The following is a 20,874-nucleotide window of genomic DNA, read 5'->3' as shown; positions in this document are numbered from 1 at the left end:
TTGCCTAAATTGAATTTAGAAACGCAGATTAGAAATGGTATGTTATTTTGTAAATTGAGAGAGACTTTGAGTGACAGCAAAAATAAAGTCACTAATTTTGTTGGTTAATAATATTATTGAAGTTCTTTTTAGCTTTATCTGCTTGTGGTGGAATGTAGAATTAAAGGGAGTTAACTTCGAATTGAATATTCTAAATATAATCACTTTGGACATGCTCTGTGTTCAGTTGTCTAAATTGAATTTTGAAATATTTAGTATGAATTACATGTTATTTTGTAGTGGGACAGAGACTGGCAGTGTCCTGGGAAAACAAGCTCAATTGTTTTACTAGCTAAAAATATGTTTGAACTTTGATTTTAGTTTTATCTGATTGTGAATGAATGTTGAAATAAAGGGAGCTAACATCCGAATGAATTTGTTATTTTTTTTAAAAAACTTGCAACTATCATGTGAAACAGCTACTCAATTTTACTTCCACCATTAAAATAGAAACACTCCCAAAGAAGCTATTCAGCAAAACCAATATCCCAAGATGTGTATATGTCCATGTTTAAGCGTAACCTCGTAAATACATGCTCCCATGTGTTCGGGCTGTGCAAGCTGATACCAGGATCCAGTCTGAGCCTCCAGCAGGAAACCAACGGGCGGAAGCTGTAAACCTGCCTTTTCCGATGGCCATATAATCCTGGGCACTAGACCGTAATTCAACACTCCTGGGTCGGCTCTGTTTAGAAAGATCTTGACAGAACCGCTTCCCACAAGTTATCAGAATGATTGTGTCGACAATTCTTCTCAGTTTATTACTGACTTTCTTATCATGTGAGTGTTTTTTCTTCAAGTCTGTCTTTGTCAATGTCTCAATTGTTAGTCTAACGCAGGAATGTAAAAGACTCAGCCATTATTTAATCTGCATTAATGCTCATGGTTTATTTGTTTTATTTTTTAAAGGTGTCCAGTCGGAGATGGTTTGACTCAGCCAGAGGCAGAGACTGGCCGTCCCGCAGGCAGCCTGAAACTGACCTTTAAAACCAGCGGCTTCGATCTGAGTAGCAACTACATGTACTGGGTCCAACAGGTTCACGGACAGGATCTGGAGTGGCTGCTTAACTACTATAGTTCATCCAACAGTAACTATGCACCAGCGATTAGGAATCGATTTATTGGGTTCAAAGACACTTCAAACAACATTTTCACGTTGGACATGGGGAACCTGAAGATCGAAGACACCGCCATCTATTACTGTGCAAGAGATCACAGCGAGAGGAACCAGGTCTGGACCCGTTCAAAAACAGCTCGAGGGAACATTTTATCAATTCCATCATAAACTGACGGTCAGTACGAGTTTTAAATGCAATTATACCAACGGCGATCTGAAGCAGACCTCAGGCTGCCTCTTACAAAACTATCAAAGAGGAAATGTACCATTTAAACTAGCAAACTGGTGACACAATGGGACAATGTTTTAGGCATGTCATATGTACTGCTAACACTTCCATCAATTATATGCTCGGACAAAATGTTAATTTTAATATATCTGACAGCTCAGAAAAACACTTCTAATTGTTATGTCAACTATGGCATTCATTCTAAACATGATCAGTACTGAATGGCTCTTTCAAATGAAAATTGAGACCTAGAGTAAAGAACAGAGAATGAGTGTACTGGTCTCCATCATTGTGATACTGTAGTGGGTCACAGTGTTGTACACAGTGACATTCTCATACAATAACCACTGACAAGTGTTTATCTCAAATTGGTGATTTCTACCATGGCAGGAGCGAGAAATAATGTGAGATGCAATTTAAACGCAGTCCAGTAGTGCTAATTTGTACAAATATATATTTTTTTTCCTACCTTCTTCGTGTTGATTGTCAAGTTAAATGCAGACTAAACCTGGAAAAGTGTTCCAAGCTTTCAAAATACAATGAATAGTAAAAACTGAAATAATGCACCAAATCATTTTTAGAGGAGTCAGAATCACTGCTTTGTAGGAAGTGAAGAAATTATCTGCATTTTACAGTTTACAGTCTGTCATAGTATTTGACACAACGTGTCTCATAGTGATATAGCTGGAGTGACACTGCAATTATGATCAATACAAAACCCTATTCAGCCTCCATTGTTTGAAACTAGTCAGTGATTACTTCTACAAACCGCCTTAACTTGCAGTGTAGTATTAGTTCTGTGGGGTTTAATGCCAGTATCACTATTTAATTTGTAAAAGTGTTGGGTAATTATTGATACACCAGTTGGGGATTTTGAGAATCAGCTCATGTGTTACTCTGTGAAGGATAAAACAGTATTAAAGTTTATCAAGAATGATCAGAATTCACTAGCACAATTATGTGATGACGATTTATCGTGATGTTTTGTTGCCTGTGGTTCTGAAAATTTAAAATGATGATAGATTTTTGATTTGTTTTATGCAGAGCTGGTTATTGTGTGACCCAGTCCGGAGAATGTAACACTGTGACTATCTTGATTACTGGGGCCAAGGGACCATGGTGACAGTGACTTCAGGTAAGAACTTTGAACTTTCTTCGTGACTTTAAAAAAAAACTTTCTATTCATGTGACTAATTTCTGAATTAAATGAAACTCAGATTCTGTGCTGAGTTTGGTTTGGTTCGGATTGATTTTTCTGCACACTGATTATAGACTTCAGTTAAGGCTCAGCAAATAGTTAAAATTGTGATGATGGAGTCAGTTGCTCAGTGTATCTCTTTTATTTTGATCAGATGGGCATTCTGTGTGGCTGGGTTACTTGAAACACCTAATGCCTCTTAATCAGTCAGCTATAAATAATGTTTAATGTCAGTGACACCCTGACTGTGAGTTTTATGATCAACAACAAACGCAAGAATTCAAAGATGTTCGAGATATTACCAAACATGATTAATATATGCTAAAATATCATTATTCATTTCTTGAATATATGTTCTTACCATGATTATATTTTCTCATTTATTTTGTTAATTAGTTGGTGACAAGCAGCTTAGAAACTGTCATAGAATTTTCTTGCGGTGCGAAATTTCATTCTGTTGATAAGATTCTGAGTTTGTTTTACTTGATTCTGTTGAATTGAGTTGATTGGATTTTGATGAGAAAGTGAGGACTGCAGCTGCTGGAGATCAGAGCTGAAAATGTGTTGCTGGAAAAGCGCAGCAGGTTTTTGGATTTTGGCTTTGTTTTAGTTGATTCGGTTGAACTGTGTTGATTAGATTCCGACTTTGTATTTACTTGGTTTTGTTGAATTGTGTTGATTGGTTTTTCAAATAGTTTTATTTGATTCTGTTGAATTGAAGTGGTTGGATTCTGATTATGTTTCATTCAAATCTGTTGTTTTGAGTTGATTGGATTCTGATTTTATTTTCCTTGATTCTGTTGAATTGAGTTGATTGAATTCTTATTCAGTTTGTGAAATTGATCTGCGTTTTCATGCTTTCTGTAATTGGTGTTTTCTGTCTGGTGAGGAGATTGACTCTCTGGATTACTGTTCATTACCAATATTTGTGAAGTTATTTTGTTTTTCATGAATCATTTCTGCATTTGTTAAACTTATATGACACATTGTTCTCTGCTTGATTGAAAACATTACATCCATTTGTAACGGTCTGAAAACCAACTTAAGGCAGAAACCCAGAAGTATGAGAAATGAAAAGAAAATAAGTTTTTAATGCATTGACTTTTTTTAAAAAAAGAACTCAGTTCTAATTTTAAACTAACTGAATTTTGTTTTGAGTAGCCTTATACAAAATAAAATTTAGGACTAAAATCTGAAACTGCAGAATTGATCAGATTATGTAATTGAAACTAACTTAAAATTATAATGTGGTAATATTTGTCCAATCAGTAATTTTGTTTTGACCATGAAGTGATTAATCAATATATGCCTTCAACTTTCTACTGTGTGCTGCACAGGATTGTCATGATCAAGAAGGGTGTGCAGGTTGGAAATAAGTTAAACTGTTGCCAGAAACGTTACAGCTTTAAGTGTTAAGTCCCCTCACAAACAAGGTTGCTGTTATGACTTGTTATTTCTATTCAATTTAATCATTAGCTTGCTTCATTCTGAGCAGCTTTGTTAGACTTCAATTTGTTTTTTTTGTGAGGTTACATCATGTTCTTGGTTCTGTTGAAAATGTTTGCAGAGCTAGTTCTGCTGCAAACACACCGTGTCGTGATCTGGTGATCGTTGATCTGTTGCGGAGGGACTGTTCTTGGGTAACATTAAATGTGTTACATTTAGGAAACCGTTTCTGGTTTCTACATTGTTTTTGCAATGTTAACACGGTTAGTGACAGTGAACCGCTCCAGGTTCCTCATTCAATGCAATCAGCATGCGAATTGAAATTTCATAAAGCCTATTATTAAGTGAAAGGCAAATTGCAAAGATTTTAGAAATGAAGGAAAACAGATACTTTGGGGCGCCATTTTTACTTAAAATAAATAATTAAGGATTAATCTAATCCATGCTTTACAATCCAAATTCAGAACTCCACTATCTAGGTCAATCACAAGGTCTGTCTTTAAACAGTTTACAAGTCATAGAGAAATATAAATAGAATTTCAAAAGTCTAATGTTCTAATAGTTCTTGCTCTTGAGCAAAGGTGCCATGACTGTGTTATAATTGATCAAGAAATACCTTTAAATTCCGCTGTGCACTACATACATATTTTTCTGGCTGGAAAAGATCATTGGCAAAGACCATTTGGAAATTCTGCTCAATTCTATGAAGAACAGATCCGTTTCACTGCTTTGATCTGTTTCACACGTAACTTGAGTTAATTCATTGTTATGTCCCCGATTAAACTTGATTTGCAGGATTAAAATGAAACATTAACTGAATTATTTAATCTGCACAGTGCTTTAGGTGTTCCCAATCTGTGCATTTTAAATAAATAGTTACATTTTACAACAAAATATCAACTAAGAATAATTTTTTCGGAAACAACTGCTATAGTGAATTATGTGACCAAGGCCAACTTTCAAATTAATTGAAATAATCTAATCATGACCTCGCAGGGCAGCATGATGGCTCAGTGGTTAGCATTGCTGCCTCACAGCGCCAGGGTCCCAAATTCGATTCCGTCCTCGAGTGACTGCCTGTGTGGAGTTTGCACATTCTCCCTGTGTCTGCGTGGGTTTCCTTTGGGCGTTCTGGTTTCCTACCACAGTCCAAAAGATGTGCAGGTCAGGTGATTGGCTGTGCTAAATTGCACATAGTGCCCAGGGATGTATAGGTTAGGGCGCATTAGTCAGGGTAAATATAAATTAGGAGGAATGGGTCTGTGTGGGCTACTTACTGTTCAGATGGTCAGTGTGGAATTGTGGAATTGTTGGGCCAAATGGCCTGTTTCCATACTGTAGGAACTCTACTCTTTAAACCATGGGAGTACTTGCTGCAAATGCAGAGAATTCATTTTACATCGATGTGTTCAGACGTATGCAGAGTTCACAAATTTGCAGAAGATGTGACCGAGACGATAACAGAGCACATTGTTTATTCAGACACTGAAAATAGAGTAATATTTATTTTAATTTTTATACTTGACCAATTTATTGCAATGTAGCGATCAGACGGAATCTGCTCACATTAGTTTAAGTATGACAATCATTTAGATTAGATTTCCTGCAGTATGCATTTGGCCCAAAAAGTCCACACCAACCCTCTGAAGAGTAACCCACCCACACCCATTCTTCTACTCTATATTTACCCCTGACTAATATACCTAACACTATGGACAATATAGCATGACCAGTTCACCTGACATGCACATCTTTGGATTGTGGGAGGAAATCCACACAGATACAGGGGAGATTGTGTAAACTCCATATAGGCAGTCACCCAAGGCTGGAACCGAGCCTGGGTACATGGATCTGTGAGGCAGCAGTGCCCATATTTACTTAGACATTTGTTAAAGCGGGCAACTCCAGACAGAAGGATGTTTTCAATTCATACCTTTTTAAACATTTTAGTTCATTAAAAGCAGTTAACAAGAAAATGACCTTGCCCTATTTCCTTCAACTGAAATGCTTTCCACACTGGAATGCAGTATTGACTTTATGCAGTGCATGCAAAATCTCTACAGTTCAAGGAACGTTTTAAGAATATGAAAAAATAATTTAGAGAATAATCCATTTCCTCTGGATCTGTGCTTTAATTGGCGATATTTCCCACCTCAATAATTTTGTTAAATACAATGACTTATTAATTTATTAACTCAGTGGTTATTTATGTTCATTGTGAACACATTCTCGTTCACATTAATCCACTGGTTAGTTCTTCTGATGATTGTTCAATTATAGTGAATATATTTGACATGAGGAGTTGAGCAATGATTAGTCTCTAGGATTAAGTCTGTTGTACAGTTTGTTTCAGTGCTATCTCTGACTAACTTGTTAACGGAAATGACTTTTTGTAAATTGTCCAGTTCGGATGCCTGAATCTCAGATAGTTCAATTTCGTCTCGCGCTTCAAAACCACTTTTATCAGACAGAAATACAATATTCGATTAGGTGCCTCAGAATTGAGAGCCCTGACTAAGTTGTTCCATTCAGAACGAACGTTTCAGGAACAAAAGGCAGATAGCAAGAGTTTTGAAATTGGTTGTTGGCAACAAAAGATATTTAATTGAGCTAGGCAGAAGGAAATATGCTGCATATTTTCTTTGTGCCTCAGTTATGCAGGACATGTTTCGTGGCACAATGTAGAATCAGAAATTTTTTGCATCTTCCTCTGTCGTTCCCATAGAGTTTCAGCAATTCAGAGCTGCTGTCAAAGAATTCTTGGATAAATGTTGAAATGATACTTTCATTGTACAAACATTCTGGAACAATCCCTGGTTGTTGGAAAGTGTTAATGACTAACATGGTTTATGTACTGTCAAAACAGGTGGGCTGTGTTCTCCGTGATAGTGTCGAGCTCATTGTGTTCAGGTCTGTTGTGATGTTGTCGTAAGGTCCCTGATTCTGTGCCATGTGGCCTGTGTTCACTTACAACCTGTTAGAGAGGTATGTAACACAATCTCTTATCAGGTTACTTCAGTGCAAGAAATTAGATTGAGATGTTTGGGTGTTTGTTGGAATTCCAGTCACAGAGGCCAGTGAAATCTATTCAATTGCTGTCCTGACTTGTGTCTCTTAGATATTAAACAGAAATTTGGTGTTTTGCAGCTTTCTCCAGATCAATATTTGTTCACAAGCTTTTGGTCATCACTAGATGGGGTTAATGGAGTAAGTGCTCAAAGAAATCCCAGCTTTTGACTTGCTGTTCTAACAATATCATTTATAACTAAACCAGAATGAATCATTTTCGAAGCATATTTGATGAGATTATGCCTAGGCTGTTTTACTTTATATTAAACCAGTACTGTCGCTGAATTTGATTATTCAGTACGGTGGGGGTTCCGCTGAATCCAACACTTGCAGCAGATGGACATAGTTTTTCAGTTGATCTTCAATTGCTATCTCAGACCATCCAGTACCTCTGGTAAGAATTCTTTTTCCAACAGGAGTCAAGCCAACGTAAATCACTGTTTATCTTAACAGGTTGAGCTCTTGTGTCAAAAACATGAAAGCAATTTGGTAAAGTGGGGGGGGGGGGGGGGTTCTCTGGGTGGGAAAGGTTAACCTTGCCTTCTCTCCACAGGAGCTGCTAGACATTCTGAGTTTCTTCAGAAATTTCTGTCTTTTGTTTTGGTTTTCTCGCATTTAAAGTTTGTTGTTTCATTGAGACAAGTTCTGTTCGATGAAACACGTTCTTCAGAGAAAAGATGCATTTGAACAAATTGCGAATGTTCAGAGATATTAAATATCAGAGAATCATTGAATTTGAGCGCCCTGATCTCGAGCTGTAATTTCACAAGAAACTATTATGAAGTGACAACACACTCGAGAGTGCAGTGGCTGCTGTAATTGTGTTGAAGTTATTTTGATCACTCAAATAGAGAATGTCAATGATCCCGTTCCAAATAATCAACAGAATTTTTTTTTAAAGCATGTGTGAAACAATTAATTTGTTGAAATATTTTAATAAAAAGTGTTCACCGCCAGTGCTAGCTTAATGAACGACACAATGATAGGAGCAAGAGGAGGGCACTAAGCCCCTCGAGCTGTTCCAACACTTACTTAGATCATGGAGGATTTGTGAGCTAAATGCACTGGTCTACCTTTGGCTAAAACTCTTTAACACCTTTGATTAACAAGCAAAAACTATCCCAGATTTACTGATTTGACTGCCCATAACAAAGGGAGACACCATTTCTGAAAGATATTCCTGTGAGTACTGTGACACAATGAGGCTGGAATTAATTGTTCATGAAAGTAAACTTTAAATCTCTGACAATTTCCAATTGAAACATCCCAATCATCATATTTCATTAATTTAACACTATACTTCCCTGGAATAAAGAAATATAATGTGTGATAGCCTTGCTAAAAATGAGGGATGCTTGATTCCTATTATATGATTAAGAAATAGCTCTGTTCATTCAGACAAAACACAGTCAACTCACACAAAAGGAAACCATGTCATCTTGTGTAGACACGCAAGTACCACAAATAATTAACAATTCTTCCAGTGGTTGTTTGAATCTCCAGACACGTGTGGAATTGTCAGACTTTTTACATTGTCTTGAGAAAACAGTTATCATCAGTTTATTTGAATTGCTGAAGTTTTTGTGGTATTAGCACATTCACAGCGCTGTTAGGAAGTGAGTCCCATGGCTGTGATTGAGGAAGAGGAAACGGGCAGAGAAATAGTTGAGAGTCAAGTTGAAGTCTAATTTGGAGGAAAGATTTCAGGAGAAGCATTTACATGCATGTGCGCCCTTATCCTCAAGGATCACATTTTTGGAACATGCTGCCGAAGGGACATGTCAGCATGCAAAATGGAAGCTGAAAAAGGCACCTCGGCCCCTCGAGAAGGCTATTCCATTCATGGGATCATCATTAATCTTGCTGCTCACCAATCTTCCCAACACAGCGATAACATTGAACCTGATTATTTACTCTACAGCAAAAGACTGATGAACCTTTGGAATTCTCCACCACAGAAATTGATTGAGGACAAAACATTAAATGATTTCAATAAGGAGATAGATTCCTTCAATCCTTAAAAAAATGCTCCAGATATGTGGGAGAAAGGGAAACAGGCTTGGTTGAAATTGGTTGAAAGTCATGAAAACATTGAAAGGGACATGGTTTGTAGGTTTGTAAGTTTTCATGTAATGCCAAAATTGGTGGTATAATTGGCAGTGAAAGTTATCTAAACGTACAATGAGATCTTGATCAGCTGGGCCAATGGACTGAAAAGTGGCCGATGGAGTTTAATTTAAATGAATACGACATGTTGCTTTTTGAGAAGATAAATCAAGTCACAACTTACAGAGTTAATGGTAGGGCACTGGGTAGTGAGGTTGAACACAGGGCCCTGAGGGTTCAGACTCATAGATTCTTGAAAGCGTTGTCTCAAGTACCTAGTGTGTTGAAGGTGGACCTTCATTGGTCAGAGTACTGAGTGCAGGAGTTAGGGCTTCACGTTATAACTGTCCAAAACATTGGAATGAACTGCCAGAGGTAGTGGTAAATGCAGAGATAGGTCCAATATTTAGAAGACATTTGAACTGCTACAGGAACTGGATAGGTCTGGATGGATATGGGCCAAAGGCAGGCAAGTGGAATTAGTTTAATTTGGGAACTCTGGTCAGCATGGATGAACTGGACCAAAGGAACTGTTTCTGTGCTGTACGACTTTATGACTCTCTGACTTTATGTTGGAGTAGGCTCAAAGTTGGAAGGTGGTGAGCAAGTGAGGGGCTAGATTGGGCAGGTGGGAGCATTTAGTCTGGTAGGCTGTGAGGTGCTGGCTGGCTGCTGGGTAAGCTTGCATGCACTCTGTCTGGCAAGGTGGCATCAAGGTAAATGGTAATGGTCACAGGATAATTTGTTCGAATTGCGCTTGGTAGGTGAGGGGTAGTTTGAGCTGAAATGCAGGAGGTCTGTCTTTGCCAGGCAGGTTTATGGAGAGGTGGGCAGAATGCCAGGCTGGTTAGTGTAGAGAGGTGGGCAGAGTGCCAGGATGTTTCGGGGGTGGAAGGTCACTGTCATGAAGTGAGAGGTGGACTTGTTGTCAAAATGCAAAGCTCGGAGTCTGGCAAATTGGTAGTTTGTAAAACATAGATGTGAAAGGAGCTAGGATGCAATGTGCACAGGTTGTCTTGGGTAAGATGAGAGGTCAGTGATCAAGGGCTGAGGTCATGTCTTGGGTAGTGGGCTTTTGTCAGAGGTTGTGAAAATGATGGTGCCAGGTCCAGTCAGGGCCAGATTCACCATGGGCCAGGTACAGGGCGGCAGGAGTGTAAATGAGTGAAAGGAATTGAGATCATATGTCCATCTGGAAGGTAGAATCGAGAACATTACAGTGCAGTACAGGCCCTTCAGCCCTCAATGTTGCGCTGACGTGTGGAACCAATCTGAAGCCTGTCTATACTACACTATTCCATTTTCATCCATATATTTATCCAGTGACCTTTTAAATGCCTTTAAATTTGGCGAGTGTACTATTGTTGCAGGCAGTGGGTTCCATGGCCCTACTACTCTCTGAGTAAAGAAACAACCTCTGACATCGGTCATCTATGTCCTCTCCTGCCAGCCATCACTATTCTAGGAAAAATACTTTCACTGTCCACCCTCTGTTTATCTTTTATGTCTCAATTAAGTCACCTCTCAACCTTCTTCTCTCAAACAAAAACAGCCTCAAGACCCTCATCCTTTCCTCATTAAACCTTCCCTCCATATCAAACAACATCCTGGTAAACCTCCTTTGAACTCTTCCAAAGCTTCCACATTCTTTCTATAATGTGGTGACCAGAACAGTACAAAATACTCCCAAGTGCGGCCACACCAGAGTTTTATACAGCTGCAGCCTAACCTCGTGGTTCTGAAACTTAGTCCCTCTATCGATGAAAGCCAACACAAAGTATGCCTTCTAAACAACTCTATCAAACTGGCTGGCAATTTTTAGGGATCTATGTACATGGACACCGAGATCTCTGTGCTCAGCTACTCTGTCAATATGGATTGCCTTGGATTTGTTGGGTGTGATAGGTGTTGTGTGTTCTGGGCATGAATGGGTGTATAGCAGGGTAGGGTTTGTCAATGTGAGTGGAAATTTAGGTCTAGACAGAGTAAGTGCAGTGATTAGTCTGAAAGATGAGATTTGGTGGTGAACTGCGTGTCAATTTGATAGTTATTAAAGTTAAAGATTACTAGATCATTTCTCAAATCATATTTACGTCAATACTCAGCTGTAACACTCCAAAGTCTCTGAACCTTAATGGCCCTCCATTTTTCAGAGGCCTCCAGAATTCAGATAATTGTAAATTAGATGTTTCAACTTCCAGACAATTGGCATGAGTTCAGCCGTGACAGCCCTCCTCCCAGTCCCAGTGCTCAGCTCCTGCCTGTGCTGCTGCTGCAGTGACCTTCCTCCCAGAGAGAACATTCTGCCTTGCATTGATAAGTGAGGAAGGATCACTGGACCTTTTCCAAGTATGGGGACGGCAAACACGAGGGGACACAACTTTAAAGTGAGGGGAGATAGGTGTAAGACAGATATCATAGGCTGTTTCTTCACTCATTGAGTAGTAAGGGTATGGAATGCTTTGCTGCCACGGTAGTAGATTCGCCAAGTTTAAGTCATCATTGGACAGGCTTGGATGCTGCCTGAACTGCTATTCTCTTCCAGCACCACTAATCCAGAATCTGGTTTCCAGCATCTGTAGTCATTGATTTCACCGAGGCATATCGACGTACATGGAAGAGTGTAGTGGGATGGGCTTCAGATTAGAATGACAGGGCAGCGCAACATCGAGGGCCGAAGGGCCTGTACTGCGCTGTAATGTTCTATGTTCTATGATTCACTCTGATTTCTCTCCGGGGGTACTGCCAGCTGTTGGGTATTTCCAGCAGCATGGTACATGTTGGGGCAGCACACTGGTTCCATGGTTAGCGCTGCTGCCTCACAGTGCGAGGGACTCGGGTTCCATTCCAGCCTCGGGTGACTATCTGTGTGGAGTTGGCAATTTCTCCCCATGTCTGTGTGCGTTTCCTCCCACAGTCCAAAGTTGCGCAAGCTGGGGGAATTGCAAATGTTGTGTTCAGTGATTTGGGAGGTAAGGTGCATTAGTCAGGGTTAACTGTCGCATAATAGGGTTGGGGAATAGGTCTGGACGGGTTACTTTTCAGAGGGTGGGTGTGGACTTGTTGGGCCAAATGGCCTGTTTGCACACACTGTAGAATTTCGATGAACCTGCATTTTCTTGGTTTGTATTTTGTGAAACCTCTCTGCTCTTCACAGCAATCCAGTGAAAGTGTCAGTTGGTGAGATCTTCAAACAGTTACTGGGGTGGGATCTGGAAGTTTTTCTTCCTAAATTATACCGTAATTGTCAAGAAGAGGAAACCAATGATCATAATCAGCAACTGGTAGGAAACAAAAATAAACTCCAGTTATGCTGTAGACTTCAGCGGGAGCATACTGGCAAACGTTTACAGCTGAGGATACATTTGAGTAACTGATAAAGTCAAATGAACAGCAACTAACTTGCTCAATTGGTCATTCTATTGTAGAGACACCGTCTCCCCCCCATGCTTTATGGCCTGGTCTCCTCCTGTCAGGAGCATGACACAGGTTCTGCGACCTTTGGTTGTTTGGTGATGGACTATTCCCCTGACGTCACCAAGGTAACCAGGAAGAACGGTGGGGAGCTAATCACGACTGGATTTAAGACTTACCCATCAGTGAGAAACAAGAAAGGAACCTCCACCCTGAGCAACCAGTTAACCCTGCCCGGGTCAGCGTCAGATTGCCCCAGCAAAATCTACTGTGAGGTTCAACACAGCGGGTCACACAAGAACAAAGAAATGCCATGTCCAGGTACGTGTTGTGGGAACTGAGATAAACAGAGCAACTGGATTAATATGAAGAAGGCATTATTTATAACCGTTTTCACAGAATCACCTGAAAGAGCACAAGAAAAAGGCCCTTTGATCCATCCAGTCCACGCCTATCAATAACAGCCACCTAACTATTCCAGTCTCATGTGCCAGCACATGATCCATTGCTTTGTGTGACTTGCCTTTGCAAGGATGCATCTCAATTCCTCATATTTATTTAGAGGGGCTCAGTCTCTACATGACTTATAGGTGCTGAGCTCCAGGCTAACTCCACCCTCGGTTTGATTTTGTTTTCCCCTGAGATCCACTTGGAACCTCCTGGCCTTACCTTCATCCTGTGCCCCTGAGGCATTGATCAATCCGTCAAGGGGAAAGGTTCCATCCAGTTGACCCTGTCTATGCCTAAAATAATTCTAGACATCATGATAATCTTCTCCCTAATTCTCCTCTGCTCCAAGGTAAACTCCTGTCTATCTAAACTAGTTTCATAACTAAAACCCTCTAACCCCGGCAAGATCCTGGCAAATCTCATCAATACTGCCTTCAGTGTAATCTCATTCCTTCGATAACATGCACACAACGCTTCAGTATGGCCGAACCAGTGTTCTATTAAGTTCCAGTATCATCTCCCTACTCTTCATTGTCAATGTCTCGGCTCAGAAAAGAAAATATCCTCTGACCTTCTTAGCCTCTTTGTTAAGACGACACAGAACTACAGGGGATCGGTGGGTACATGCACCAAAGATCCTCAGGCCTTTCCAGGGTTCCACCATTCAAAACGTCATACCTCACAGATTCATCTGCCGAATTACATCACCTTACATATATCCGGAATAATTTGCATTTGCAACTTCTCTTTACATACAACCAACCCTTTTAAATCCTCCTGCAATCTAAAGCTATGATGCTCATGACTTACCAACATGACAGTTTTCATTTTATCTGTGATTTCACTGGTTAATCCTCCTAAATTTGAGTCTTAATCGTTGGTATGTAAGAGAAAAGCCAAGGAAACCTTTTCATCTGCCCTGGAAATATAACCACTTTTCATTCAGCAAGACAACACAGAACATCACGTCATGTGTCCTAATTTCTGAAAGTACATCCCAACACCCCTCCATGATTTCTGTCCCCACATTGTCCCTCATACCAGTGAACACTGACACAACACATTCGTTTTGACAACACCCTAATACTCCAGCTCCACTCCAATAATAACACTTAATGAGCTTTACTGTTCCCGAATAATTCTTTTATTATGAATGAGACTGTAACTTTTAAAAATATTTTCCTTTGTTTTGACTGCTATTATTTTCTCATGGTCCCTTTTGCTCTTCTCATTCCTTTGTCTTTCAAACTCCCCCTTGCACGTTCTGTACTCGATAATAATTTCAATTGTTTTGAGATTTCAGTATAGACCGGAAGCCTCCTTTTTTTCTCTTTATCTCACCCTCCATGCCCTTTGGTGTCGAGAGCCCGCTGCATTCTTGGTCCCATGCAGTGGCTTCCTGGGAAATGTCCTCCCTGTGATTTTCCTATCTCTTTCTTAAATGTGTCACACTGCTCTGACTCAGATTTACCAATAAATGTCAGCGTCCAGTCCACTCTGGTCAAGTCATTACCTGATCTTACTAAAATTGTCCTTCCCCTTTTCAGAACTTTGGGCCAATTTCTATTCCTTTGCAGTACAATCTGAAATCCAACTGATTTACGATCACTGTCTCAAAGTGCTCCACCATTGAGGTTTTACCCACTGGGTCGACTTCATTCCCTAAAGTTAAGTTCAGATTCACCCCTTTCTTGCAAGGTCTGGATTGAAATTCTCTGTATTAAACACACACTTTGCGAAAATATTCTCCTGGGGGCATTTTCAGAATTGTGCTCCTTCTAAATGTTTGACAAAATGAATATCCAACCCTGTGCTGAGGAAGTTCAAAACCTCTTTTCTCATTCCCCTATTTAACTTACATTTCTCTGAAATTTGCCCATGTATGTGCACTTGGTCTTTTGGACCTATAGTAGGGTCTATCGTGCTCTCCCTGTAGTTATGTTTGCCGTATTTTGGTTTAGAAGTACTATCCATTTACCTTGGTTTGAGGGGTATCCATGATTTCATTTCTCTTTACAGCTTAAAATACTTTTGTCAGAATTGGGACAGAAGCAACATTCTGTACCCCACACCCCCGCCCCCATCCTTTTCCATCTTTCCCTGTCTCGCCTGAAGGCACTAAATCCTAGAGTTTTGAATAGTCACTCCTGCCCGGCTCTCAGTATGTCTCCGTGATAGCAACCGCATCATTTCCTCATTTATGCCGGCAATTCATCTGCCTTGTTCATCAGACTCTGTCATTAAAATGAATACCATCGAACGTTGCTCTCTCCCTTCTGGTGTTACTGGCCTATAGTTTCTATGCCTCCTTGACTCCCTTGCTGTGTCCTATAATATTAGCCTTTCACATTGTCCTGCTGATCTTTCTGTGTGGATCCCAGCTTCTCCAGCACTCTGCACAATTATGATTCTTGTATCCATTAACCACAAGAAACCTTGATATATGAGAACTGATTGTATTTGTTCTGAAATTCGTCAGATAATTTATGCGATGTGTTTCTTAATGATCTAGGTATTCTCCCACCAACCCTTCTAACTGTCAGCTCCAGTGAAGAAATCGCAAGCAGCAAGTTTGCAACCGTCGTCTGTTCAATCATCGATTTCCATCCGAAGTCAATCTCCGTGAGTTGGTTGAAGAATGGCCAACCCTTGGATTCTGGCTTCTTCACGTCTCCCGTGTTTGAGGCGAACGGGAACTTCTCGGTGACGAGTCGGCTAATGGTCCCTTATGGTGAATGGTTCAACAGCGCAGTTTATACCTTCCAAGTCTCTCATGGAGGGAACATTCAAAGTAAAAACATCACCCGCACTCCAGGGTAAGAGACACACACTGAGAGAGCTACAAATCACTCTGAACTCTGATGTGAATCAAACACACTAATTTATCAGGCATAATAAACAGCATGGTACAGCTTCTTATTTCCCAACATGCCACGTATCTCATTTCAGTTTGAGTGTTACATTAGCATTGCTCATAATTCAACATTTTGGCAAGTCAGAAAAGCATGTTTCCTCTCTGTTGAAGATAGATATATAGACAGTGAGCTTTGTTAAATAGTTTGTTGCCTGACCGTGCTGGGACAGGCATTCAGAGTGCTGAATCCTTGCCTGATAGCCGCTTCAAGGATAAGTTTGGGGGTGGAGTGGGGATATTGGAGAGATATCTGATCGAAACATAGAAAATACTAAGAGACTGAGGTCGAGTGAATGTGGAATAATTGTTTTGACTGGTAGGCAAGACTCGGACCCAAGGGCACAGTCTCAGGGTCAAAGGGGCACCTTTTCGAACTGAGATGGGGAGGAATCTCTTCAGCCACAGGGTGATGAGGCTGTGGAACTTGTTGCTGCAGAGGGCTGTGGAGGCCATGCCATTGTGTGTATTCGAGCCAGAGATAGATCGGCTCTTGTTTAGAATGGGTAGAAGACAGTAGAATGGCTTTAGCCCGAAACCTCGATTTTCCTGCTCGTCGGATGCTGCCTGACCTGCTGTGCTTTTCCAGCATCATTCTGATCTCAACTCTGGATTGGTCGAACAGCCTTATTCTGATCCTCCATCTTATGATGTTGTGGTCTTAAAATGATGTGGTTAAATATGCAGTGACCCTTACTTGAAAATAAATCAAAATGCGTTCAACGCTTTATTCCCTGCTCAGGAATGACCTGTTGGCCTTAGACACTGTACGACATTGATTTTTATCTGGTACTGAGCTCTTTAACTTCATTTATGGGATCAGGCCACAGAACAAGTGGGGATCACATTTGATGAACTGGGATAAACGTGATCTCACTGAGCTTCTTTCAGGTGCTCTCTGTAATTATTGGATGAGGCAGGAGAGTAAATTCTGGTAAGAACGCTACAATAGGGATGAATGAGCTAAGAACTCGAGACAGGCTCCATGCTTCAGGCTCACTGCCTTTATTCCTGATGAAGGGCTTTTGCCCGAAACGTCGATTTGGCTGCTCGTTGGATGCTGCCTGAACTGCTGTGCTCTTCCAGCACCACTAATCCAGTACAGGCTGATTTAGCCTGGTTTGGGGTGGCAATGTTTACATCGTGAGTAGTGGATGTCGATAAAACTAGTGTACATTTCCATCGCGTTTGTAGATTAATTTAATACGCTTTTGTTTGTTTTTTTCTCCCCTGCTCTATGAAGAAATTAAAAAATGCAGCTTGGTAAATAAAGTGAAAGTACAGACCAGTCATGAACTAACTGAATGGAGGGAAAGACTTAAGGAGATGGGTGTCCTTCTCGATATCCAATGCTGTACTCAATGTCTTGTTTTCAGATCTACTCCAAACACAGCCCACGAGGAACAATGACATAAATTAGAGAATGACATCACACCAATATTGCAAAGTAATTTTGATCATTAAATATAATGAACAGAATTTCCATGGCTGTTCACCGCTCCTGTATCACTTTAGAACTCTGCAAAGAGAATAATTATTATTTATTATAATTTGTCCAAAATTTAGGATGTGATTTGGCAGTCAGCGTGACCAGCAGCATTTGCACATAAGGGTTATGAACATGGAAATGAACTGATTGTATTCAGATTACTCTTGTCACAAGTATCAATAGATGGTGTTAAGTGAGAGACAAACTCTGAAAGAAAGGTCATTACATGGGTCACATGATGGTATCTTCGATGATTTTACTTTTTATCGTTCCAGCAATAGTTGGAGTTGCCATTTTGAAGGTGGTGTATTCACCCTGTGAAGAAGTAATCTGAAGATTGGCTGTTTGTATCAGAAAGGGGCATTTTTCATTGACTTTGATATTTGTTTCATAGAAGATACCTAGTGCCAGCCGAACACCATTAATATCCTCCCACCGCCAGTAGAACAAGTCTTACTGGAGGCGACGGTAACGTTATCCTGCGTTGTGTCCAATCTTCCTTCTGGAGTCAACGTGACCTGGAAACAAGAAAAGAAGCCTCTGAGATCAGAGATTGCTGACCAGCCTGGACAGAATCCCGACAGCGTGATCAGCAAATTCGACATTTGTACTGAAGCCTGGCTGAGTGGCTTTACTTTTGAATGTGTGGTGTACCATCAGAATCTACCGACTCCACTGAGAGACTCCATCCACAAGGAGAAAGGAGAGCGGTGAAATTAATGCACAAAGGATCCCATGTGTAATCCAGATCCAGTTACATCAATGGCAGGCTTTGATTGGTAATGAAAAAAACACTGTTGGGAGTATTAATGATGCATCTGAAGGCAGGATAGCTAGGTAGCTGATGAAGAAAAAGATGGACAAAAGGATATTGTATTCTGATTAAGTCAGATAAGGTGGGAAGAAGCCAGGGTTTTGATGTCACCATCAGCAATGACAGTTGGACAGAATGTCCTTGTTGTGGGCTGGAAACATGGAGGCAACTTTCACATTAAACTTTACTTTTTTAACTGGACAGAATGTGTACCATTCTGCTCCTTTAGTAAACGGAAGTGACCAAATCCCAAATTAAACATGGCGTATTTTAATATTTAGTGAAATTGTGATATTGGTTCAGGATTTTTTGGTTGATTTATATTTGTCTCAAATATTCTGCCGTGATTAATCCGCTGGAGCCATCAGTGTCAGTCCTCCTGCCACCAACAGAAGAAATCTGCGCTAAGAGGTTTCTCTCCCTCACCTGTTTAGTGAGAGGTTTCTCCCCCCGAGAGATCTTCGTCACGTGGACAAACAATGACAAGCCGGTGAATCCCAGTAACGACAAGAACACTGAGGTGATGGCCGAGAGCGACAACACCTCCTTCTTCATGTACAGCCTGTTATCCATTACAACGGAGGAGTGGGCCAGCGGTGCTTCTTACTCCTTTGTGGTGGGACATGAAGCGATTCCATTGAAGATCATCAACAGAACAGTCGATAAATCCAGCGGTAAACCAAGTTTCGTAAACATTTCACTTGCACTGATGGACACTGTTAATTCATGTCAATAAAAATCTCAAAGTTGCATTTAATAATTCAACAAAAGTAATAAAACTTTTTTTCCCTCCAGTTGTGAGTTAAATACTGAGTTAGTTGTTTCTCACTCTGACTTACATTGCATCTGTGTAGTTAAAGTGGATTATGAACAGGTCTAGGATGAGTGTCTTGTGCAGTTAATGTTCTCTGCTCAGATACACCCTGGGTCAGAGACAGAGTAAAGCTCACTCATTGCAGGATTCCGCCAAGTACCTTATCCATCCTAAATCCCTCTGTGACAAAATCTGACAAAGACCATTTTATGTCAAGGGTATAGCACGGGTTTTGAACTTGGTGTTCTTGATTCCCCCGATTGGACATTCTTATAAAATTCAGGTCAGTTTTCAACTGCCACATTGCAGCAATTGGAAATGTAAATTTAAGACACATTAAAACTAAATTTGATTGGAACATACCAATCGTAAACAGTGCAGAACAGTTTGAATGTAACCTTTGTTTCTGGGGAACTTCCAGGGATCTTGCACCAGCGCATGAGTTGACAGAATGTATCTTCACTTCCATACTAAAGAGAATCGACAGATAAGTTGTCGTGGAGCAGAGGGGAGGGGAACGTTGAATGATCTGTCCTCCTGCTCCCTGTGCAGAGATTTCATGGTAGATGTCCTCTGTCATGTTACCCAGTTACTAACAGGAACAGTCAGCTTCTTGCTTACTGTCCAAAGATTTAACATTTCCTTGCAAAATAATACCTTGGAAGCATGTTGGACACGCTTGGCTCTGTTAACAAATGATTAACATTGATTCCCATAATCCAAAACTGGTGTTTGCATCGTCCGGGTTAGAATTCCATAGTTTTGTCTCAGTTTTCTGGAGCACATGGGATCAATTCTGGTATTCGAATACCTGATATCATTTTGTTTCACATGCGGAACACAAGTAGACATTTTCTAATAAACATATTCAGAAATGTTATCAGTTGGGATTTGAACTCACGCCTTTTCTCTCAGAGACAGAAATTCTATCACTGCAACAGAAGAGTTGCTCATAAAATGCTTTTCTCGCCACGACGATGGGAAATGTTTCCTACAACAGCAAGGTCAAGTCTAATTATGGACAATCCATTAAAATAAGAACAATAAATTAGAATAACAAAAATTGCAGTCTGGCATAAGAACAGATACAGAGAGATGATCGCAAATACACACGTAATGACACATATACGGGCTCTCACCTAAAGACAAATATTTATGTGCACACTCAAATGTGCATATAGATACTAAGTCACACACGCATACTCGCACAGAGCCACACATGGCAAGTGGTACTTAAACACTCATGCTCATACAAAAACTTACATACACCAAATGAAAATCATTTGCACAAATGAACAGGGGTACTCACACATAACCATGAGAAACATAGACATACGGTAACACACAAATGGGCATGAATACAGATACATTCATACAGCAAAATGCGTACAGACATAGACGCGTGAACACACAGATACAAATTTTGAAATATGTCCTCCCACATAGCCAAGTAAGTGCACAGAGATAATTATTAATATCATTATTTTCCCATTTTCAGAATCACAAATAAACGATGACAGGGTCAGCTGAATTAGTTATTTTTACACCACATTGATTAGCATACATACAATATCACACGTACACACAAATTCAGAGTCTCACATGCAGACACACAAGTGCATAAAGAGAGGGGCGTTTATTAAATAAGGATAATGGGCACAAGCATCCACAAACAATAACACAAACAAGCTTATCAGGAGATGGTTTGGGAAAGATTGCCACACAAGCAAACATAATCATATAAATATAAACATCCATCAAAACATTACATTGCATGC

The 20,874-nt window shown here is 40.2% G+C and overlaps 1 pseudogene and 1 gene segment (V, D, J or C); both read left to right on the top strand.

Moving 5' to 3' along the window:
• LOC140454091 (Ig heavy chain V region-like) overlaps window positions 1-1,324 on the top strand; it is a 48,193-nt gene extending 46,869 nt beyond the window's left edge. Inside the window, 1 exon segment of the V gene segment in view lies at window positions 949-1,324. Coding sequence covers window positions 949-1,324 — 376 coding nt within the window.
• Window positions 1,273-19,042, top strand: LOC140453855 (Ig heavy chain C region-like; annotated as a pseudogene).
• Window positions 19,043-20,874: the final 1,832 nt, after the last annotated feature.

This window comes from Chiloscyllium punctatum, chromosome 28 (genome assembly GCF_047496795.1).
Source record: "Chiloscyllium punctatum isolate Juve2018m chromosome 28, sChiPun1.3, whole genome shotgun sequence".
NCBI classification, from domain to species: domain Eukaryota; kingdom Metazoa; phylum Chordata; class Chondrichthyes; order Orectolobiformes; family Hemiscylliidae; genus Chiloscyllium; species Chiloscyllium punctatum.
The sequence above is the reverse complement of the archived record's forward strand: the minus strand, read 5'-3'. Positions and strand labels throughout refer to the sequence as shown.